The sequence below is a fragment of the Procambarus clarkii genome, chromosome 53, assembly GCF_040958095.1.
Source record: "Procambarus clarkii isolate CNS0578487 chromosome 53, FALCON_Pclarkii_2.0, whole genome shotgun sequence".
NCBI classification, from domain to species: Eukaryota; Metazoa; Arthropoda; class Malacostraca; order Decapoda; family Cambaridae; genus Procambarus; species Procambarus clarkii.
In genome coordinates, this window is record NC_091202.1 from 21265264 (window position 1) to 21286713 (window position 21450).

A 21450-nucleotide genomic window follows, 5' to 3' on the forward strand; every position below is an offset into this window, starting at 1 on the left:
GGCAGTGTCATGTGTGTCAGGCACTAGTTCTGGTGTGTCATGTGTGTCTGACACTAGTTCTGGTGTGTCATGTGTCTCTGACACTAGTTCTGGTGTGTCATGTGTGTCAGGCACTAGTTCTGGTGTGTCATGTGTGTCTGACACTAGTTCTGGGAGTGTCATGTGTGTCTGACACTAGTTCTGGGAGTGTCATGTGTGTCTGACACTAGTTCTGGTGGTGTCATGTGTGTCTGACACTAGTTCTGGTGTGTCATGTGTGTCTGACACTAGTTCTGGTGTGTCATGTGTGTCTGACACTAGTTCTGGGAGTGTCATGTGTGTCTGACACTAGTTCTGGTGGTGTCATGTGTGTCTGACACTAGTTCTGGTGTGTCATGTGTGTCTGACACTAGTTCTGGTGTGTCATGTGTGTCTGACACTAGTTCTGGTGTGTCATGTGTGTCTGACACTAGTTCTGGGAGTGTCATGTGTGTCTGACACTAGTTCTGGGAGTGTCATGTGTGTCTGACACTAGTTCTGGGAGTGTCATGTGTATCTGACACTAGTTCTGGTGGTGTCATGAGTGTCTGACACTAGTTCTGGTGTGTCATGTGTGTCTGACACTAGTTCTGGGAGTGTCATGTGTGTCTGACACTAGTTCTGGTGTGTCATGTGTGTCTGACACTAGTTCTGGGAGTGTCATGTGTGTCAGGCACTAGTTCTGGTAGTGTCATGTGTGTCTGACACTAGTTCTGGGAGTGTCATGTGTGTCTGACACTAGTTCTGGGAGTGTCATGTGTGTCTGACACTAGTTCTGGTGGTGTCATGTGTGTCTGACACTAGTTCTGGTGTGTCATGTGTGTCAGGCACTAGTTCTGGTGTGTCAGGTGTGTCTGACACTAGTTCTGGGAGTGTCATGTGTGTCTGACACTAGTTCTGGTGGTATCATGTGTGTCTGACACTAGTTCTGGTGTGTCATGTGTGTCAGGCACTAGTTCTGGTGTGTCATGTGTGTCTGACACTAGTTCTGGTGGTGTCATGTGTGTCTGACACTAGTTCTGGTGTGTCATGTGTGTCTGACACTAGTTCTGGTGTGTCATGTGTGTCTGACACTAGTTCTGGTGTGTCATGTGTGTCTGACACTAGTTCTGGTGTGTCATGTGTGTCTGATACTAGTTCTGGTGTGTCATGTGTGTCTGACACTAGTTCTGGTGTGTCATGTGTGTCTGACACTTGTTCTGGTGGTGTCATGTGTGTCTGACACTAGTTCTGGTGGTGTCATGTGTGTCTGACACTAGTTCTGGTGTGTCAGGTGTGTCTGACACTAGTTCTGGTGTGTCATGTGTGTCAGGCACTAGTTCTGGTGGTGTCATGTGTGTCTGACACTAGTTCTGGTGTGTCATGTGTGTCTGACACTAGTTCTGGTGTGTCATGTGTGTCTGACACTAGTTCTGGTGTGTCATGTGTGTCTGACACTAGTTCTGGGAGTGTCATGTATGTCTGACGCTAGTTCTGGTAGTGTCATATGTGTCTGGCACTAGTTCTGGGAGTGTCACGTGTGTCTGACACTAGTTCTGGGAGTGTCACGTGTGTCTGACACTAGTTCTGGGAGTGTCACGTGTGTCTGACACTAGTTCTGGTAGTGTCATGTGTGTCTGACATGGTGCTTGTCTAGCCAGCATTTCCCAAGATTATTTCCATTTCCCAAAATTATTTCCATATCCCAAGATTATTTCCATTTCCCAGCCTTCAACACTCTTAACATAAACATGTAGGGGAAAAAATTATAATATTCTTATTTTCTACTCACAAAAATTTATTCTTTAAATGAACACAAACACTTCTGGGAGCCTGAGTGAAAATAAAAGAGTTAGGTTGACACTTTTGAACCGACAAAAAAGGTTGCAGATTGGACAAAAATCTTGCAAATTGCATTCAACATTGTCACTGGCGAGTCAAGACAAAGTAAACTATTTTGTGTCACTTGATTTGTCTTCCTCGCGGCTGAGTTAATGACCCGTTAGAGTAAACTGCTTTCGAGTCGAGGGGGAACGATCCGGAAGAAGATAAGAAGCAAAGGGAATATAAACAATGGGAGAGAGACAGAGAGACACAGAGAGAGAGAGAGAGAGAGAGAGAGACAGAGAGAGAGAGACAGAGAGAGAGAGACAGAGAGAGAGAGACAGAGAGAGACAGAGAGAGAGAGAGACAGAGAGAGAGAGAGACAGAGAGAGAGAGAGACAGAGAGAGAGAGAGACAGAGAGAGAGAGAGACAGAGAGAGAGAGACAGAGAGAGAGAGAGACAGAGAGAGAGAGAGACAGAGAGAGAGAGAGACAGAGAGAGAGAGAGACAGAGAGAGAGACAGAGAGAGAGACAGAGAGAGAGACAGAGAGAGACAGAGAGAGAGAGAGAGAGACAGAGAGAGAGACAGAGAGAGACAGAGAGAGAGAGAGAGAGACAGAGAGAGACAGAGAGAGACAGAGAGAGAGAGAGAGACAGAGAGAGAGAGAGAGACAGAGAGAGAGAGACAGACAGAGAGAGAGAGACAGACAGACAGAGAGAGAGGGACAGAGAGAGAGAGAGAGAGAGACAGAGAGAGAGAGACAGACAGAGAGAGAGACAGAGAGAGAGAGACAGAGAGAGAGAGACAGAGAGAGAGAGACAGAGAGAGAGAGACAGAGAGAGAGAGACAGAGAGAGAGAGAGAGAGAGAGAGAGAGAGAGAGAGAGAGAGAGAGAGAGAGAGAGAGAGAGAGAGAGAGAGAGACAGAGAGACAGAGACAGACAGACAGAGAGAGAGAGTGTGAGTGAGTGAGAGAGGAAGGAAGGAAAGGGACCTACCAGAAGAACCATCAACCCATTACGACTATATATCACTGGGAAGGGAAAGGGATTTGGGATGGGACGGGGAAAAGGAATGGCTTCACAAACCTGGCCTCGAGGAGCAGCCCACACTGGAGGACGACTTGAGGGCACACTAGAGCAGCCTTAGAACATATATACACTAGAGCAACTTGGGATATATATATACACACGAGGGGTCGTTCCTCGGTATTATTACATCTATGTATCTGAGACTCTTGCACTGTGGCCAGGTCAATAACGTTAAGGGAAAGAACTGGGTCGTAACAACGATGCATGAAGTCCTCCGCTTGTTACCTAAGCCAATTCGACTTCTTTTCCCACACTGTGACTCACCCTAACCTCAGTCTCTTAGGTTCTTGTACCGTGTTACTGCTCCTTTAAGTTACTTTCATGTGCCTTGTCAAAACTATACATACTGCACTCTTTTTCTTCTACACATTCATTTTTTTTTCTCTCTCTCTTCCTCTCTCCTCCTTACATTTTCATTATAATGTACTAACTTCTTTATTTCGTCTTTCTTCATTCATGGTTTACGTTTCTGTAGGTACCTTTCTTGTCTCGCTTAAGTTATCCACAGGATTTTTGTTGCCTGGGGATATTTGGATATTCCTGTGGATACCAGCATTATCCTCACTTTAATAAGACTTAATTGAAATCCTCAGATTAGACAAAATTGTAATTAATTTTGTCAATAAAGACGTTAATAATAATAATAATGTGGATATTTGCAAATATCAGCTTTAGTGGTCTAATTCCTCGGTGTTGCTGTTGCATATGAACCCAGTCTGTAAACTTGTGCTAAGTCTTTCTCAGCCCTCCATAGGCCTAATAGTCCAAGGTTATGTGCTGCTGATTCCCTCGCTTCTCACAAGCGTTCAGCCTTAATTTCCTCCCGCCAAACACACACACCGAAACTACGACGTTGGTACAACGTTCGAACAAGTTTTAACACCTTCTAACCAGTTATAACAACCAATATAGGAAGTTGTAACAACGTTCTAATACGTCATAAACACGTTAAGCCAAGATGTAACAACATTATTACAAGTTGTAACACGCAGAAAATGGAGACAGTTACGATTTGTTTCCAGGGGTCTGTTATCTCTAGAATCCGTCGTCCTAATAGAACGTCGCATTTTTGACGTACACTCTCCCTAAGGTTAACAATCGTCGTACTAGAAAATGGTAGCGGCTCGCGAAGTGACGTACTGTCCCGTTTTCTGTTTTGGGTCCTCTGGCAGGTTAGGATAAGCGCACATTAATACGACAGTTTCTTGACGTTGGGGAAACCTTAGGAGGACGGGCTGTGGTGGCATGCGTTTACATGTGCCGTCTATTCACCTGGGTTGTAGGAGACTCGAACCAAGGACCCCAGGAGTGTGAGGATGAAGCTCTCTCGACCGAGCTATTCACATGTGCAGTATGGTGCCAGTGTAGGTACCGTACTGTACCTGTGTAGGGTACGAAGAGGGGGGGTAGGTACGTACCCTACCTGTGTAGGGGACGAAGAGGGGTAGGTACGTACCCTACCTGTGTAGGGTACGAAGAGGGGGGGGTAGGTACGTACCCTGCCTGTGTAGGGGACGAAGAGGGGTAGGTACGTACCCTACCTGTGTAGGGTACGAAGAGGGGTAGGTACGTACCCTACCTGTGTAGGGGACGAAGAGGGGTAGGTACGTACCCTACCTGTGTAGGGGACGAAGAGGGGTAGGTACGTACCCTACCTGTGTAGGGGACGAAGAGGGGTAGGTACGTACCCTGCCTATGTAGGGTACGAAGAGGGGTAGGTACGTACCCTACCTGTGTAGGGGACGAAGAGGGGTAGGTACGTACCCTGCCTGTGTAGGGTACGAAGAGGGGTAGGTACGTACCCTACCTGTGTAGGGGACGAAAAGGGGTAGGTACGTACCCTGCCTGTGTAGGGTACGAAGAGGGGTAGGTACGTACCCTACCTGTGTAGGGGACGAAGAGGGGTAGGTACGTACCCTGCCTGTGTAGGGGACGAAGAGGGGTAGGTACGTACCCTGCCTATGTAGGGTACGAAGAGGGTAGGTACGTACCCTGCCTGTGTAGGGTACGAAGAGGGGTAGGTACGTACCCTGCCTGTGTAGGGTACGAAGAGGGTAGGTACGTACCCTGCCTGTGTAGGGTACGAAGAGGGTAGGTACGTACCCTAGCTGAGGGAGCCAGTCGGCCGAGCGGACAGCACACTGAACTTGTGATCCTGTAGTCCTAGGTTCGATCCCAGGCGCCGGCGAGAAACAATGGGCAGAGTTTCTTTCACCCTACGCCCCTGTTACCTAGCAGTAAAATAGGTACCTGGGTGTTAGTCAGCTGTCACGGGCTGCTTCCTGGGGTTGGAGGCCTGGTTGAGGACCGGGCCGCGGGGACACTAAAGCCCCGAAATCATCTCAAGATAACCTCAAGATAACCTGTGTAGGGGACGAAGCCTTAAAGTTAGCAGTTGTGATTCTGTGTCTCTGGGGTTTTCTCCTGTGGATTATAACTTCTCGTGTCATTAACTTAGGTCTCCTTCACAAGTCTTCTGAACTTTATCTTTAACAATTTAAGGTTTTCTCTCACATTTTGAACTCAATTCTGCCAACTGGCTCTTCCTGGAAGGTTATCTTGAGGTTATCTTGAGATGATTTCGGGGCTTAGCGTCCCCCGCGGCCCGGTCTTTGACTAGGCCTCTTCCAGGTACCCAAATATATTCCATTTTATCCTGAAATTTCCTATTCTGCTTTCTGTTTATGGAGTTTTTTTTTTTTGTCTAACTCTTCGTGTCTGTGTTCCTCTCCAATTCTTTTATTTTCTTCTCATATTTATTGCTTATTTCCTTTGTTTCATTGTCTCTCATATCTTTGTTTAATATTTTCTTTGATTCTTACTACTGTTTGTGCATTTGACCTGCATCACTGCGCATTCTCGCCGGAAATCTTCCTCCTAAGATTTCCCCAACGTCCAGAAACTGTCGACCTAAAGTGCCCTTATCCTAACCTGCCAGAGGACCTAAAACAGAAAACGGAACAACATGTCAATTTCGCGAGCCGCTTCTATTTTCTAGTACGACAATCTTTAGCATTGTCTAACGCATATGAGCGTAAAGCGACGTTCTTTGTAGGAGGACCGGTTGTAGCCGGAGCCATGCTTTCCTTCCCCCAGCATCCCTGAGCCCTCGACGATCTATCTTGAGATGATTTCGGGACTTTAGTGTCCCCGCGGCCCGGTCCTAGACCAGGCCTCCTCGACGATACTTGTGTTCTTGCTGTAAATCCCCAATTCTTTAATGCTGCTCATTTCCTTAGACCAGGAAAGAGAGAGAGAGACGTCTTGCAAGCCTTGACACACCATCTCCTTGTGCTATAGTCAATGTATATTACTGCATGCTAGAAAGTGGGATGTCCCTTGCAGATGACTGATAAAGAACAAGCCACCCCAAGAGGTGGCACGGGCATGAATAGCCCCGTAAGGTCCCTTGCAGTTGTTGGTACAAAGTGTGCTACTGGGAACAAAAAGTTGCAAGTAGCACGGGGTATGGTGAGCCCGGAGTGGACTTACCTGGCACAGGAGCGTCTCCCTTGCCTCTTATGTTCGTTCTTAACTACATCCACTCCACGTACCCTGCCTGTGTGGCCTTATTGATGAGCCTGCAAGCACAGGTTCTAATATATAAACCGCCAGGTACAATGGCTGAGGAATTCACAGAGCAGATGCTTAAAATACAGAACTTCTTGATAACCTGACAAACCCAGCTCCAGATATCATCTTCCTTGGAGACTTTAGTCTACTCAGTTTAAGATGGAGAATGGCAAGCAATAATATCATAGCTGGAAACTAACCTGGAAAAAATCAACCGCAGGTCAAAGAACTATTGAAATTCTGTGGCAAACTCTCGCTCAACCAACAGATAACAGAACCAAGAACACACTAAGAACAAAAAACACACTAGACCTGATATTCACGAACAATAATGAACTAATCAGAGACATTACAATCTCAGACGCTACATACTCAGACCATAAGCTCATTGAAGTGCGAACTAAAATTAATAACGGTAGTTGGTCCAAGAACATTAACACGCGAGAAGGGTTATTCAATCAATTCAATTTCAATAATGAGAGGATCGACTGGGACAAAATAAATGTAGACCTTGCAAACATTCAATGGAAGACGGTCTTAAGCGACAAAACTCCCACACAGGGAATAGCTCAACTGACAGCTGAAGCTTACAAGGTCTGCTTGAAGCACGTGCCTGTGAGGAGGGGCAGAAAGAGGACCACTCTAGAAAGTGTACGCAGACGACTGTACAGGAGAAAGAAACAAATGCTTCGGCAGACACGACTATCACACGAAAGGAAAATAAACCTAAACAGGGAGATGGAAGAAATAGAGCAGACCCAGAAGCGACCATACGAGCCTCAGGAAATGCAATTGGAACAGGAAGCTATACAAAAAATAAAGAAAATTCCAAAATATTTTTTCACATACGCAAAATCAAAATCAAAAACCTCCACCAGTATTGGACCGTTAATTACAACAGAATGTACGTACATAGAGGACATCAAAGAGATTAGTGAAATTCTAAGAAGCCAGTATGAGGCTATGTTTAGCACACCAATAAACAACATGAAAGTTGAAGACCCAGACAACTTCTTTATGAATGACATCCAAGCTGCAGATAATATAACGGATATTAACACCAACTCAGAAGACTTGGAAAGAGAAATTGACAACATGCCCATGCACTCAGCTCCTGGTCCTGACTCTTGGAGCTCAATATTCACTAAGATATGTAAAGTACCAGTAGTGCGAGCACTCAGTGTAATGCAGGCGATGAGTCACAATAACGTGGCTAAAGTATGTTGACCAGACCACACACTAGAAGGTGAAGGGACGACGACGGTTCGGTCCGTCCTGGACCATTCTCACAATCGACTTGAGAATGGTCCAGGACGGACCGAATCGTCGTCGTCCCTTCACCTTCTAGTGTGTGGTCTGGTCAACATACTTTACCTCAGTGTAATCTGGAGAAAGAGCCTGGATACAGGGAAGATACCAGCAGCATTTAAATCAGCAGATATAGTTCCTATACACAAGGGAGGTAGTAAAGCTTTGGCAAAAAATTATCGACCAGTAGCACAGACATCACGCATAATTAAAGTTTTTGAAAGAGTGATTCGGAATCAAATTTCTGATTTTATGGAAAATAATGAACTTCACAACCCAGGACAACATGGATTTACAATAAGAAGATCCTGTCTGCCACAGTTACTCACCCACTATGACAAAATCGCAGATGCCTTAGAAGAAAAGCAAAATGCAGATGTTGAACACACAGACTTTGTAAAGGCATTCGACAAATGTGACCATGGAGTGATAGCCCATACTATTAGATCTATAGGAGTAACGGGTAAAGTGGGGCGTTGGAGTTTCAACTTTCTGTCAAACACAATGCAGAGAGTGACGGTCAATCAAGTGCAGGGCAAGTGCAGTGAAAAGCTCTGTACTCCAGGGCACAGTCCTTGCACCGCTGCTCTGTACCCCAGGGCACAGTCCTTGCACAGTTACTCTGTACCTCAGGGCACAGTCCTTGCACCGCTGCTCTGCACCCCAGGGCACAGTCCTTGCACCGCTGCTCTGTACCCCAGGCCACAGTCCTTGCACCGCTGCTCTGCACCCCAGGGCACAGTCCTTGCACCGCTGCTCTGTACCCCAGGGCACAGTCCTTGCACTGTTGCTCTGCACCCCAGGGCACAATCCTTGCACCGCTGCTCTGTACCCCAGGGCACAGTCCTTGCACCGCTGCTCTGTACCCAAGGGCACAGTCCTTGCACCGCTGCTCTGTACCCCAGGCCACAGTCCTTGCACCGCTGCTCTGCACCCCAGGGCACAGTCCTTGCACAGTTGCTCTGTACCCCAGGGCACAGTCCTTACACCGCTGCTCTGCACCCCAGGGCACAGTCCTTGCACCGCTGCTCTGTACCCCAGGGCACAGTCCTTGCACAGTTACTCTGTACCTCAGGGCACAGTCCTTGCACCGCTGCTCTGCACCCCAGGGCACAATCCTTGCACCGCTGCTCTGTACCCCAGGGCACAGTCCTTGCACCGTTGCTCTGTACCCCAGGGCACAGTCCTTGCACAGTTGCTCTGTACCCCAGGGCACAGTCCTTGCACCGCTGCTCTGTACCTCAGGGCACAGTCCTTGCACCGCTGCTCTGTACCCCAGGGGCACAGTCCTTGCACCGCTGCTCTGTACCCCAGGGCACAGTCCTTGCACCGCTGCTCTGTACCTCAGGGCACAGTCCTTGCACCGCTGCTCTGTACCCCAGGGCACAGTCCTTGCACCGCTGCTCTGTACCCCAGGGCACTCTCCTTGCACCGCTGCTCTGTACCCCAGGGCACAGTCCTTGCACCGCTGCTCTGTACCCCAGGGCACAGTCCTTGCACCGCTGCTCTGTACCCCAGGGCACAGTCCTTGCACCGCTGCTCTGTACCCCAGGGCACAGTCCTTGCACCGCTGCTCTGTACCCCAGGGCACAGTCCTGGCACCGCTGCTCTGTACCCCAGGGCACAGTCCTTGCACCGTTGCTCTGTACCTCAGGGCACAGTCCTTGCACCGCTGCTCTGTACCCCAGGGCACAGTCCTTGCACCGCTGCTCTGTACCCCAGGGCACAGTTCTTGCACCGTTGCTACTTCTCATTCTGATCTCGGATAAAGACAAAATACCAGTCACAGCTTCGTGTCATTCTTTGCAAATGATACATAAATCACCATGAAAATTTCTTCCGTAGAAGACACTGAAAAACTGCAGACAGATATTAATAAAGTCTTCGATTTGGCAAATGAAAATAACATGATGTTTAATGGTGACAAGTTCCAGGTACTGATGTATGGTGAAAACGAGGAAGTTAAACCCATTACAGGTTACAGGACACAATCAGACCTACTCATAGAAGGAAAGCAACATGTAAAAGATCTGGGAATTATGATGTCTGACGACCTGACATTTAGTGAACATAACCGAGCAAATATAGCGGCGGCGGCCAGGAAAATGATAGAATGGATTATGAGAATGTTCAAATTCACAGACCCCACAGTAATGCTAATGGTATTGAAATCACTGGTGCTGTCTCGTCTTGAGTATTGCTCGGTACTCACTTCCCCCTTTCAGAGCGGGTGAGATATCTGAATTAGAGGGAATACAAGGAATACAGGCACGCATAGAAACGATAAAACATCTAAGTTATTTAAGACCGTCTCAAAGTTCTTAAAATGTACTCTTTGGAAAGGAGACGAGAAAGGCATCAAATATTATATATTGGAAGATACTTGAAGGCCAGGTCCCAAATTAGTACAGTAGAATAACAACATACTGAAACGAAAGATATGGAAGGAAATGCAGAACAGAACCAGTGAGGAGTAGAGGTGCCATAGGCACAATCAGAGAACACTGTCTGAACATCAGAGGTCCACGACTGTTCAACACCCTCCCAACAAGCATTAGAAATATTGCAGGAACAAAAATGGATTGTATGCACTTATATAGGTTCTTGCAAGAAGTGCCGGACCAACCGGGCTGTAGTGGGTATGTGGGCCAGCGGGCCGCTCCAAGCACCAGCCTGTTGGACCAAGTTATCACAAGTCGAGCCTGGCCTCAGGCCGAGCTCAGGGAGTAGACGAACTCCCAGAATCCTCTCTAGGTATGCTGCAGGTATGCTGTAGGTATGCTGCAGGCAAGCTACAGGTATGCTGCAGGCATGCTGCAGGTATGCTGTAGGTATGCTGCAGGTATGCTGTAGGTATGCTGCAGGTATGCTGCAGGTATGCTGTAGGTATGCTGCAGGTATGCTGTAGGTATGCTGCAGGTATGCTGCAGGTATGCTGCAGGTATGCTGTAGGTATGCTGCAGGCATGCTGTAGGTATGCTGCAGGTGGTAGCCAGCACTGGTCCCACTGTCAGCACCCACTACTGACACACGAAGGTAAGACTTGAGGTATATTAGTGCACAATTTCCGTCCGCAGCTTGCAACCCACCAATTTTATTTTAATTTCGTTTATATACATTTTTAAACCTAACGTAATAGAGTGTACTCACCTAGTTGTGCTTGCGGGGGTTGAGCTCTGGCTCTTTGGTCCCACCTGTCACCTGTCAATCAACTGGTGTACAGATTCCTGAGCCTATTGGGCTCTATCATATCTACATTTGAAACTGTGTATGGAGTCAGCCTCCACCACATCACTGCCTAATGCATTCCATTTACTAACTACTCTGACACTGAAAAAGTTATTTCTAACGTCCCTGTGGCTCATTTGGGTACTCAGTTTCCACCTGTGTCCCCGTGTGCGTGTACTACCCGTGTTAAATAATCCTTCCTTGTCTACCCTGTCAATTCTCCTGAGAATTTTGTATGTGGTGATCATGTCTCCCCTAGCTCTTCTGTCTTCCAGCGACGTGAGGTGCAGTTCACATAGTCTGTCCTCATAACTCATGCCTCTTAGTTCTGGGACTAGTCTAGTGGCATACCTCTGAACTTTTTCCATCTTCGTCTTGTGCATGACAAGGTACGGGCTCCATGCTGGGGCCGCATACTCCAGGATTGGTCTTACATATGTGGTGTACAAGATTCTGAATGATTCCTTACACAGGTTCCTGAACGCTGTTCTGATGTTAGCCAGCCTCGCATATGCCGCAGACGTTATTCTTTTTATGTGGGCTTCAGGAGACAGGTTTGGTGTGATATCAACTCCTAGATCTTTCTCTCTGTCTGTTTCGTGAAGGACTTCATCTCCCATTCTGTATCCTGTTCTGGCCTCCTAGTTTCTCCTCCTAGTTTGTGTGTGTGTACTCACCTATTTGTACTCACCTATTTGTGCTTGCAGGATCGAGCATTGACTCTTGGATCCCGCCTTTCCAGCGTGTGTGTTTCACCTAGTTGTTTTCACCTAGTTGTGTTTGCGGGGGTTGAGCTTTGCTCTTTCGGGCCGCCTCTCAACTGTCAATCAACTGTTGCTACCTACTACTACTACTACTACCATTTCCCCCCCCCCCCCCCACACACACACCCCAGGAAGCAGCCCGTGACAGCTGACTTACTCCCAGGTACCTATTTACTGCTAGGTAACAGGGGCATAGAGTACGTGAAAGAAACTCTGCCCATCGTTTTTCGCCGGCACCCGGGATCGAACCCAGGACCACAGGATCACGTGCCCAGCGTCCTGTCCGCTCGGCCACCAGCTCCCGGCTGTGTGTGTGTGTGTGTGTGTGTGTGTGTGTGTGTGTGTGTGTGTGTGTGTGTGTGTGTGTGTGTGTGTGTGTGTGTGTGTGTGGTGAGTTGACCCTCAGTGCACCACACATACACAGGAGCGGCAACTGAAGGTGAACTTGAGGAGCAACTTGAGCGGTTGCTCCTCCGCTACACTCTTACCGCTCACTGAGAACCACTTAGAGTAATTGAAACCACCGGGGGGGGGGGGGAGGGAGGAGGAGGAGGAGGAGGAGAAGGAAGAGGAGGTGGTGGGAGGGGGCATGACGCCCTCCCTCAACACCACTTTCCACTTTCCTGCGCCTCTTTATCTTCTGTATCCTCTTCCCTTCCTTTAAAAACACGTTAGAGATATGTCTCTATCTTTATCCTTCATCCTCCTCCTCTTCCCTCTACCGTATAAGGAAGGAGGGCATAAGGCTGACCATGAATGCAGAAACAGAAAGAGAGTGCAGGAAGACCTTGACTTTCTAGGAATGGTCAAACTGATGGCTGCTAGAATTCATTCACAATAAGTGTAAGGTAATGAAGATGCCCCCAAGGCATCTCCAGCATGCTGGGGCTGCATGAGCATGATGTGACTAGAGGAAATAGCTGTGCCTACTGATGCCTGGAGTGTTGCTAAGTGGGTGTAGGTCTCACGCCTCGACCGGGTTCGAATCCTTGTGGTTGTATATCAAGAGTTTTCGGGTTGTATATTGGCTTGGGGACCATTCACACTGTCAACCACTCTGCCCACCTCACCAAGACCGTTCAGGCCGGCACACAAGTTTACTGACAACCTCTCAAATATACTCCCGAACACAGCCATGACTAAGGTAAACTCTAAGTATACATGCAGCGAGGAGTAGTGTATACCTCTCCTTATATACATGTATGAAAGGGATTTACAGCCGTCCCGGGGTGACATAGCACGCATAAAAGGTTAATGTGTCAGTTAAGCTTCGTTAAAACACGTAAGGACAATTAGCCAAGGTTCAATCGCTTTGTCTAGGGAGTTAAAAAGGAAGGGAACTATGAGGAGAAAGCGCCAAGCCATTGCGACTATATAGCCCTTGGAAGGGGTCAGGATAAGGATTAGGGATGGGACGGGGGGAAGGAATGGTGCCCAACCACTTGTGGACGGTCGGGGATTGAACGCCGACCTGCATGAAGCGAGGCCGTCGCTCTACCGTCCAGCCCAAGTGGTTGGGCACCCAGGGAGTTAGAGGTCTCCATTAGTACCTGTACCAAGTGTGGCCAGGTGTGGTGAGTGTGGCCAGGTGTGGTGATGGTGGCCAGGTGTGGTGAGTGTGGCCAGGTGTAGTGATGGTGGCCAGGTGTGGTGAGTGTGGCCAGGTGTGGTGATGGTGGCCAGGTGTGGTGAGTGTGGCCAGGTGTGGTGAGTGTGGCCAGGTGTGGTGAGTGTGGCCAGGTGTGGTGATGGTAGCCAGGTGTGGTGATGGTGGCCAGGTGTTGCCAGGTGTGGCCAGGTGTGGTGAGTGTGGCCAGGTGTGGTGAAGGTGGCCAGGTGTTGCCAGGTGTGGCCAGGTGTGGCCAGGTGTGGTGAGTGTGGCCAGGTGTGGTGAGTGTGGCCAGGTGTGGTGAGTGTGGCCAGGTGTGGTGATGGTGGCCAGGTGTTGCCAGGTGTGGGCAGGTGTGGTGAGTGTGGCCAGGTGTGGCCAGTGTGGCCACCGTGTCTCCAGCAACATTCGGAGAGATACCTGTCAAAGCCCTGGACTAAAATCATGTAATGTGATGAAGAGGAGATGATGACTATCTCCCGTGAAGAGCAGAGACGAGCCCCGAGGAACTGATGAGTTAGATAGAACACGTAGCGTCCAGGGATCATCCCCCGTCCACTCGGGCCCGGCGTTCGAGGCTCGGTGGTTCAAGTGCTTAAACACCCTCCTCATATGCCAGTTCCTTGGCCTCATAGTTCTTCCAAGTGCTACATAGTCTGTGCTAAGGTGACTGTGTATTCTGGTGCCAGGGCCACACTTACCCTCTCCCTCTTTATTCTGGTGCCAGGGCCACACTTACCCTCTCCCTCTTTATTCTGGCGCCTGGGCCACACTCCCTCTCCCCCTCTTTATTCTGGTGCCAGGGCCACACTTCTCCCTCTCCCTCTTTATTCTGGTGCCAGGGCCACACTCCCTCTCCCCCTCTTTATTCTGGTGCCAGGGCCACACTTACCCTCTCCCTCTTTATTCTGGTGCCAGGGCCACACTTACCCTCTCCCTCTTTATTCTGGTGCCAGGGCCACACTCCCTCTTTATTCTGGCGCCAGGGCCACACTCCCCCTCCCTCTTTATTCTGGTGCCAGGGCCACACTCCCTCTTTATTCTGGTGCCAGGGCCACACTCCCTCTTTATTCTGGCGCCGGAGGAAGTTGAAGGGTTCAATATCACGCACCATTTACTAAACGACTTTAATGTGCGCTGAGATAGATGGAGGGCGTCAGCAACAGAACCAACATCAGCAACATCAGCAACAGAACCAACATCAGCAACAGAACCAACATCAGCAACAGAACCAACATCAGCAACAGAACCAACAGAACCAACATCAGCAACAGAACCAACATCAGCAACAGAACCAACATCAGCAACAGAACCAACAGAACCAACAGAACCAACAGAACCAACATCAGCAACAGAACCAACAGAACCAACATCAGCAACAGAACCAACATCAGCAACAGAACCAACATCAGCAACAGAACCAACAGAACCAACAGAACCAACATCAGCAACAGAACCAACAGAAGCAACAGAACCAACAGAAGCAACAGAACCAACATCAGCAACAGAACCAACAGAAGCAACAGAACCAACATCAGCAACAGAACCAACATCAGCAACAGAACCAACAGAAGCAACATAAAGAGCTTTGCTTGCTTTCTTCCATTCCTATCATTTCCTTCCGTGGTGTTGGTGGTTCCCGCTTCACCTACCTTCCTGACCCCTTTTCCTCATCCTGCTCCTCTTTTCCTCCTTTTATTCTCTTTTCCTCTTATCGGCGTCCTCTCTCCTGCTCTCTTACCCCCGAGTCAGAGGAACTTAAGACTGTTTGCTCACAGCTTCGACATAAATCTCCCTCTGTCTCTCCACTCTACTGAGCTCTCCACTTCTCTCCCTCTCTCTCCCTCTCTCTCTCCCTCCCTCTCTCCCTCTCTCTCTCCCTCTCTCTCCCCCTCTCTCTCTCCCTCTCTCTCTCCCTCTCTCTCTCCCTCTCTCTCTCCCTCTCTCCCTCCCTCTCTCCCTCCCTCTCTCTCTCCCTCTCTCTCTCCCTCTCTCCCTCCCTCTCTCCCTCCCTCTCTCCCTCTCTCCCTCTCTCCCTCCCTCCCTCCCTCCCTCCCTGCCTGCTTACCTCTCTTTCTCCCTTCTATGTTTGTGGGTCTATCTGTATCTCTGTATATCCATATAGTAACATTAACACACTACTGGCAACAATTTAAAAAGATATGTGAGAATGCATAAAGAAGTTACGAGGTACGTAAGTCCTGACAGGCAGAGGCTGGTCATAAGAGGTATTTTCTAACGTAGATGAGAGAGATTACTGGACCACTGAAATCTGAGACACGTCAGGTAACGTATTTGCAAAGAAATCGGTGGTTTTCTATATAAAATAGAGTAAAATCGATGGTATTCTATTCTTCTGTGTCTTCACTAAAGAAAACCTTGTTTATCTGCAGGTGGGAAAAATTTGTTGGTTAGCAAGAAGAATAATTTTTATATTGAAGCCAAAGATGTCCCCAAGAGCTGAGGAAGTCCTTGTCAGCGTCCTTAAATATTGCAAAGATTACATTACTGAGATCTGGTCTTTCCCATTTAATAAATGATTTAAGCGTGGAGGGTTGCTAACGTGGTGCCGATTTTTTTAGACAAGGGATTAGATCACTTTAACATAGCTTTCGATACTATGGTTATATGAAAGAATCAGGAGGTTAGCATCAATGAATTAAGTCCGGGTGGAAGGCTGTTACAAGTGAGGTGCCCCGGGGCTCTGTCCTGAGACCTCTGTTCTGTACCATATAAATATACGCGATCTGAACACAAGACTGAACAGCAACATTTGTTAATATGTCGGTGATAGAAAAATAAGTCATGATCAAAATTCTGAGGACTGCAAAATTTGCTTCAGAACGATTTATATCAAACTTTTAAAATTATGAAAAAGGGATATGTTCTGAGGCTATACTACTCACTGTGTATACCTTCGTTATTGTGACTCCTCGTCTGTATACATACAGAGACCTTACTCAAGTCCAGGAATACTCTGGACTAATGTACACTGGCTGGACGGCCACAGTAAACTATTATCAGGGACTAAATTGTCATTACCACCTGCACGTACATAAGTCCGAATATTTTGAGGAGGGGACCTTTGACAAGCTGCCGGCTTCCTGTCCTCCTCGAGGCCACTAGTGTTAGTGGCACTTAGGTAAAACACAACACCAAATGCTTAATTATCTTGCAAGAAGAAGATAATGACTTCAACGTTTTTAACTTTCATTTGCAAGAGTTTAAGAAAAGCTTAATTTGCATTCAGTAGGGATGTGAGGAGCAAGAGCCGACAGATGTACTTGCGGGGGTTGAGCTTCGGCTCGGTGGTCCCGCCTCTCAACTGTCAATCAACTGGTGTACTGATTCCTGAGCCCAATGGGTTCTGTTATCGCTTTAGCAATGTTACATTGCTTGCTCGCCTCAACACGCGGCTCTTCGCGGGAGTGGCAGCTGAGGTCTAGGCAAAATGTGTAGCCCTTTCGGTTGGCCCTACTCTATCAACAAACCTAACCTAACTTAACCTATCCTAACCTATCCTAAGCTAACCTAACCTAACCTAAGCTAACCTATTCTAAGCTAACCTAAGCTAGCCTAATCTATCCTAAGCTAACCTAACCTAACCTATCCTAAGCTAACCTAACCTAAGCTAACCTAACCTATCCTAAGGTAACCTAACCTATCCTAAGCTAACCTAACTAATCCTAACCTAACCTATCCTAACCTATCCTAACCTATCCTAACCTAACCTAACATAACCTATCCTAACCTAACCTATCCTAACCTAACCTAACTTATCCTAACCTAACTTATCCTAACCTAACTTAACCTATCCTAACCTAACCTATCCAAACCTAACCTATCCAAACCTAACCTAACTTAACCTATCCTAACCTATCCTAACCTATCCTAAGCTAACCTAACCTAACCTAACCTATCCTAACCTATCCTAAGCTAACCTAATCTATCCTAAGCTAACCTAACCTAACCTATCCTAAGCTAACCTAACCTAAGCTAACCTAACCTATCCTAAGTTAACCTAACCTATCCTAAGCTAACCTAACTAATCCTAACCTAACCTATCCTAACCTATCCTAACCTAACCTATCCTAACCTAACCTAACTTAACCTAACGAAAAAAGGAGATAACATTTAGTATTTTATAATTTGTGTTGATGGTGTGTTGCTATAGTATAGTGAGTTGATGGTGTGTTGCTTTACTATGGTGAGTTGATGGTGTGTTGCTATACTATAGTGAGTTGATGGTGTGTTGCTATAGTATAGTGAGTTGATGGTGTGTTGCTTTAGTATGGTGAGTTGATGGTGTGTTGCTATAGTATAGTGAGTTGATGGTGTGTTGCTATAGTATAGTGAGTTGATGGTGTGTTGCTATAGTATAGTGAGTTGATGGTGTGTTGCTATAGTATAGTGAGTTGATGGTGTGTTGCTTTACTATGGTGAGTTGATGGTGTGTTGCTATAGTATAGTGAGTTGATGGTGTGTTGCTATAGTATAGTGAGTTGATGGTGTGTTGCTATAGTATAGTGAGTTGATGGTGTGTTGCTATAGTATAGTGAGTTGATGGTGTGTTGCTATAGTATAGTGAGTTGATGGTGTGTTGCTATAGTATAGTGAGTTGATGGTGTGTTGCTTTACTATGGTGAGTTGATGGTGTGTTGCTATAGTATAGTGAGTTGATGGTGTGTTGCTATAGTATAGTGAGTTGATGGTGTGTTGCTATAGTATAGTGAGTTGATGGTGTGTTGCTTTACTATAGTGAGTTGATGGTGTGTTGCTATAGTATAGTGAGTTGATGGTGTGTTGCTTTACTATAGTGAGTTGATGGTGTGTTGCTATAGTATAGTGAGTTGATGGTGTGTTGCTTTACTATGGTGAGTTGATGGTGTGTTGCTATAGTATAGTGAGTTGATGGTGTGTTGCTATAGTATAGTGAGTTGATGGTGTGTTGCTATAGTATAGTGAGTTGATGGTGTGTTGCTATACTATAGTGAGTTGATGGTGTGTTGCTATAGTATAGTGAGTTGATGGTGTGTTGCTATAGTATAGTGAGTTGATGGTGTGTTGCATCACTATAGCACCATAATGTCCACATCACTGCCAGCACCACATCTTACTACTTCCTGCTCCTTGAAGAGTCACTATTCCCAAGATGTCCGCATCATCACAGAGCACCTGATATCTTACACTACCATACGCTTATCTCATGTCATGATCACTCCCCCCCCCCATGTTTCAATAGGCCTATCTCTAGTAGTGATCGCCCTCTGTGTTTCCATAGGTCTGGTTCTAGTCATATTCTCTACTTGTATTTTCTCTGTTGCAAGTGTGACCTTCGTTAACCCTGCCGCTGCTGATACAATACGGGAATTGTATTTAAGAAAAAATTATAATACAGGAATTTATTTTTAATATGCCATTTAGGGCGAAATTATTGGGCAGCGTCACTCATCCTGTGAGAGGACACACCGCCATATTGACAGTATTGGGCAGCGCCACTCATCCTGTGAGTGGACACACCGCCATAGTGACAGTATTGGGCAGCATCACTCATCTCTGTGAGTGGACACACCGCCATAGTGACAGTATTGGGCAGCGTCAATCATCTCTGTGAGTGGACACACCGCCATAGTGACAGTATTGGGCAGCGTCACTCATCTCTGTGAGTGGACACACCGCCATAGTGACAGTATTGGGCAGCGTCACTCATCCTGTGAGTGGACACACCGCCATAGTGACAGTATTGGGCAGCGTCAATCATCTCTGTGAGTGGACACACCGCCATAGTGACAGTATTGGGCAGCGCCACTCATCCTGTGAGTGAACACACCGCCATAGTGACAGTATTGGGCAGCGCCACTCATCCTGTGAGTGGACACACCGCCATAGTGACAGTATTGGGCAGCGTCACTCATCCTGTGAGTGAACACACCGCCATAGTGACAGTATTGGGCAGCGTCACTCATCTCTGTGAGTGGACACACCGCCATAGTGACAGTATTGGGTAGCGTCAATCATCTCTGTGAGTGGACACACCGCCATAGTGACAGTATTGGGTAGCGTCAATCATCTCTGTGAGTGGACACACCGCCATAGTGACAGTATTGGGCAGCGTCACTCATCCTGTGAGTGGACACACCGCCATAGTGACAGTATTGGGCAGCGCCACTCATCCTGTGAGTGGACACACCGCCATAGTGACAGTATTGGGCAGCGTCACTCATCTCTGTGAGTGGACACACCGCCATAGTGACAGTATTGGGCAGCGCCACTCATCCTGTGAGTGGACACACCGCCATAGTGACAGTATTGGTCAGCACCACTCATCCAGTGAGTGGACACACCGCCATAGTGACAGTATTGGGCAGCGCCACTCATCCTGTGAGTGGACACACCACCATAGTGACAGTATTGGGCAGCACCACTCATCCTGTGAGTGGACACACCGCCATAGTGACAGTATTGGGCAGCACCACTCATCTCTGTGAGTGGACACACCACCATAGTGACAGTATTGGGCAGCACCACTCATCCTGTGAGTGGACACACCGCCATAGTGACAGTATTGGGCAGCGCCACTCATCCTGTGAGTGGACACACCGCCATAGTGACAGTATTGGGCAGCGTCACTCATCTCTGTGAGTGGACACACCGCCATAGTGACAGTATTGGGCAGCGTCACTCATCCTGTGAGTGGACACACCACCATAGTGACAGTATTGGGCAGCGTCACTCATCCTGTGAGTGGACACACCGCCATAGTGACAGTATTGGGCAGCGTCACTCATCCTGTGAGTGGACACACCGCCATAGTGACAGTATTGGGCAGCGTCACTCATCTCTGTGAGTGGACACACCGCCATAGTGACAGTATTGGGCAGCGTCACTCATCTCTGTGAGTGGACACCCCGCCATAGTGACAGTATTGGGCAGCGTCACTCATCCTGTGAGTGGACACACCGCCATAGTGACAGTATTGGGCAGCGTCACTCATCCTGTGAGTGGACACACCGCCATAGTGACAGTATTGGGCAGCGTCACTCATCTCTGTGAGTGGACACACCGCCATAGTGACAGTATTGGGCAGCGTCACTCATCCTGTGAGTGGACACACCGCCATAGTGACAGTATTGGGCAGCGTCACTCATCCTGTGAGTGGACACACCGCCATAGTGACAGTATTGGGCAGCGTCACTCATCCTGTGAGTGGACACACCGCCATAGTGACAGTATTGGGCAGCGTCACTCATCCTGTGAGTGGACACACCGCCATAGTGACAGTATTGGGCAGCGTCACTCATCTCTGTGAGTGGACACACCGCCATAGTGACAGTATTGGGCAGCGCCACTCATCCTGTGAGTGGACACACCGCCATAGTGACAGTATTGGGCAGCGCCACTCATCCTGTGAGTGGACACACCGCCATAGTGACAGTATTGGGCAGCGCCACTCATCCTGTGAGTGGACACACCGCCATAGTGACAGTATTGGGCAGCGCCACTCATCCTGTGAGTGGACACACCGCCATAGTAGTAGTAGGGTATAAGCGCTACAGGGGATATTTTTTTTTGGGCAGAGGACCCCTGTGGGGTGTAAGCGCTACAGGGGATATTTTTTTTCAGATCAAATATCCCCTGTAGCGCTTGGGGGTTTTCAGGTCAAATATCGTGCGTAGCGCTTCGGGGTTTTCAGGTCCGAAATATCGTGTGTAGCGCTTTAGGGTTTTCAGGCGAATTTGGGGAGTCACAGATTTAGAATTAGGGAATTCTTATAATGAAAAATAATGTCATACGAGTTTGCTAAAGTTCTTATAAGAAAAATAATTTCCGAGACTTAGAAGTTTGTTAAGGCCTTATGGGAGAAATTCAAATAACGTGTGTAGCACTTTAGGGCTTCCAGGAGAACTCTACGGACATATTTTACATGTTTTCAACTTACAAAATCATCTATGTAAGCCTTAGTTATTCATATAAATTTAGAAAATCACCTGTGTAAGTCATTTGTTTTCAGGGTTTCGTACATCACACCCCCCTCCCTCCCCCCTTACCTCGCAA

At 47.7% G+C, this 21450-nt stretch overlaps 2 protein-coding genes across 2 annotated transcripts in view; both read left to right on the forward strand.

The window, feature by feature from the left end:
- The window catches only part of mAChR-A (muscarinic Acetylcholine Receptor, A-type), a gene marked incomplete in the record, with an annotated part of 293681 nt that overhangs the window by 47176 nt on the left and 225055 nt on the right, over positions 1-21450 (forward strand).
- Positions 15566-21450, forward strand: part of LOC138352427 (processed variable antigen-like) — a 45396-nt gene continuing 39511 nt past the window's right edge. The window contains exon 1 of the mRNA XM_069304916.1: positions 15566-15585. Within this exon, the coding sequence (XP_069161017.1) occupies positions 15566-15585 (20 nt within the window). The remainder of the gene's footprint in view (positions 15586-21450) is intronic.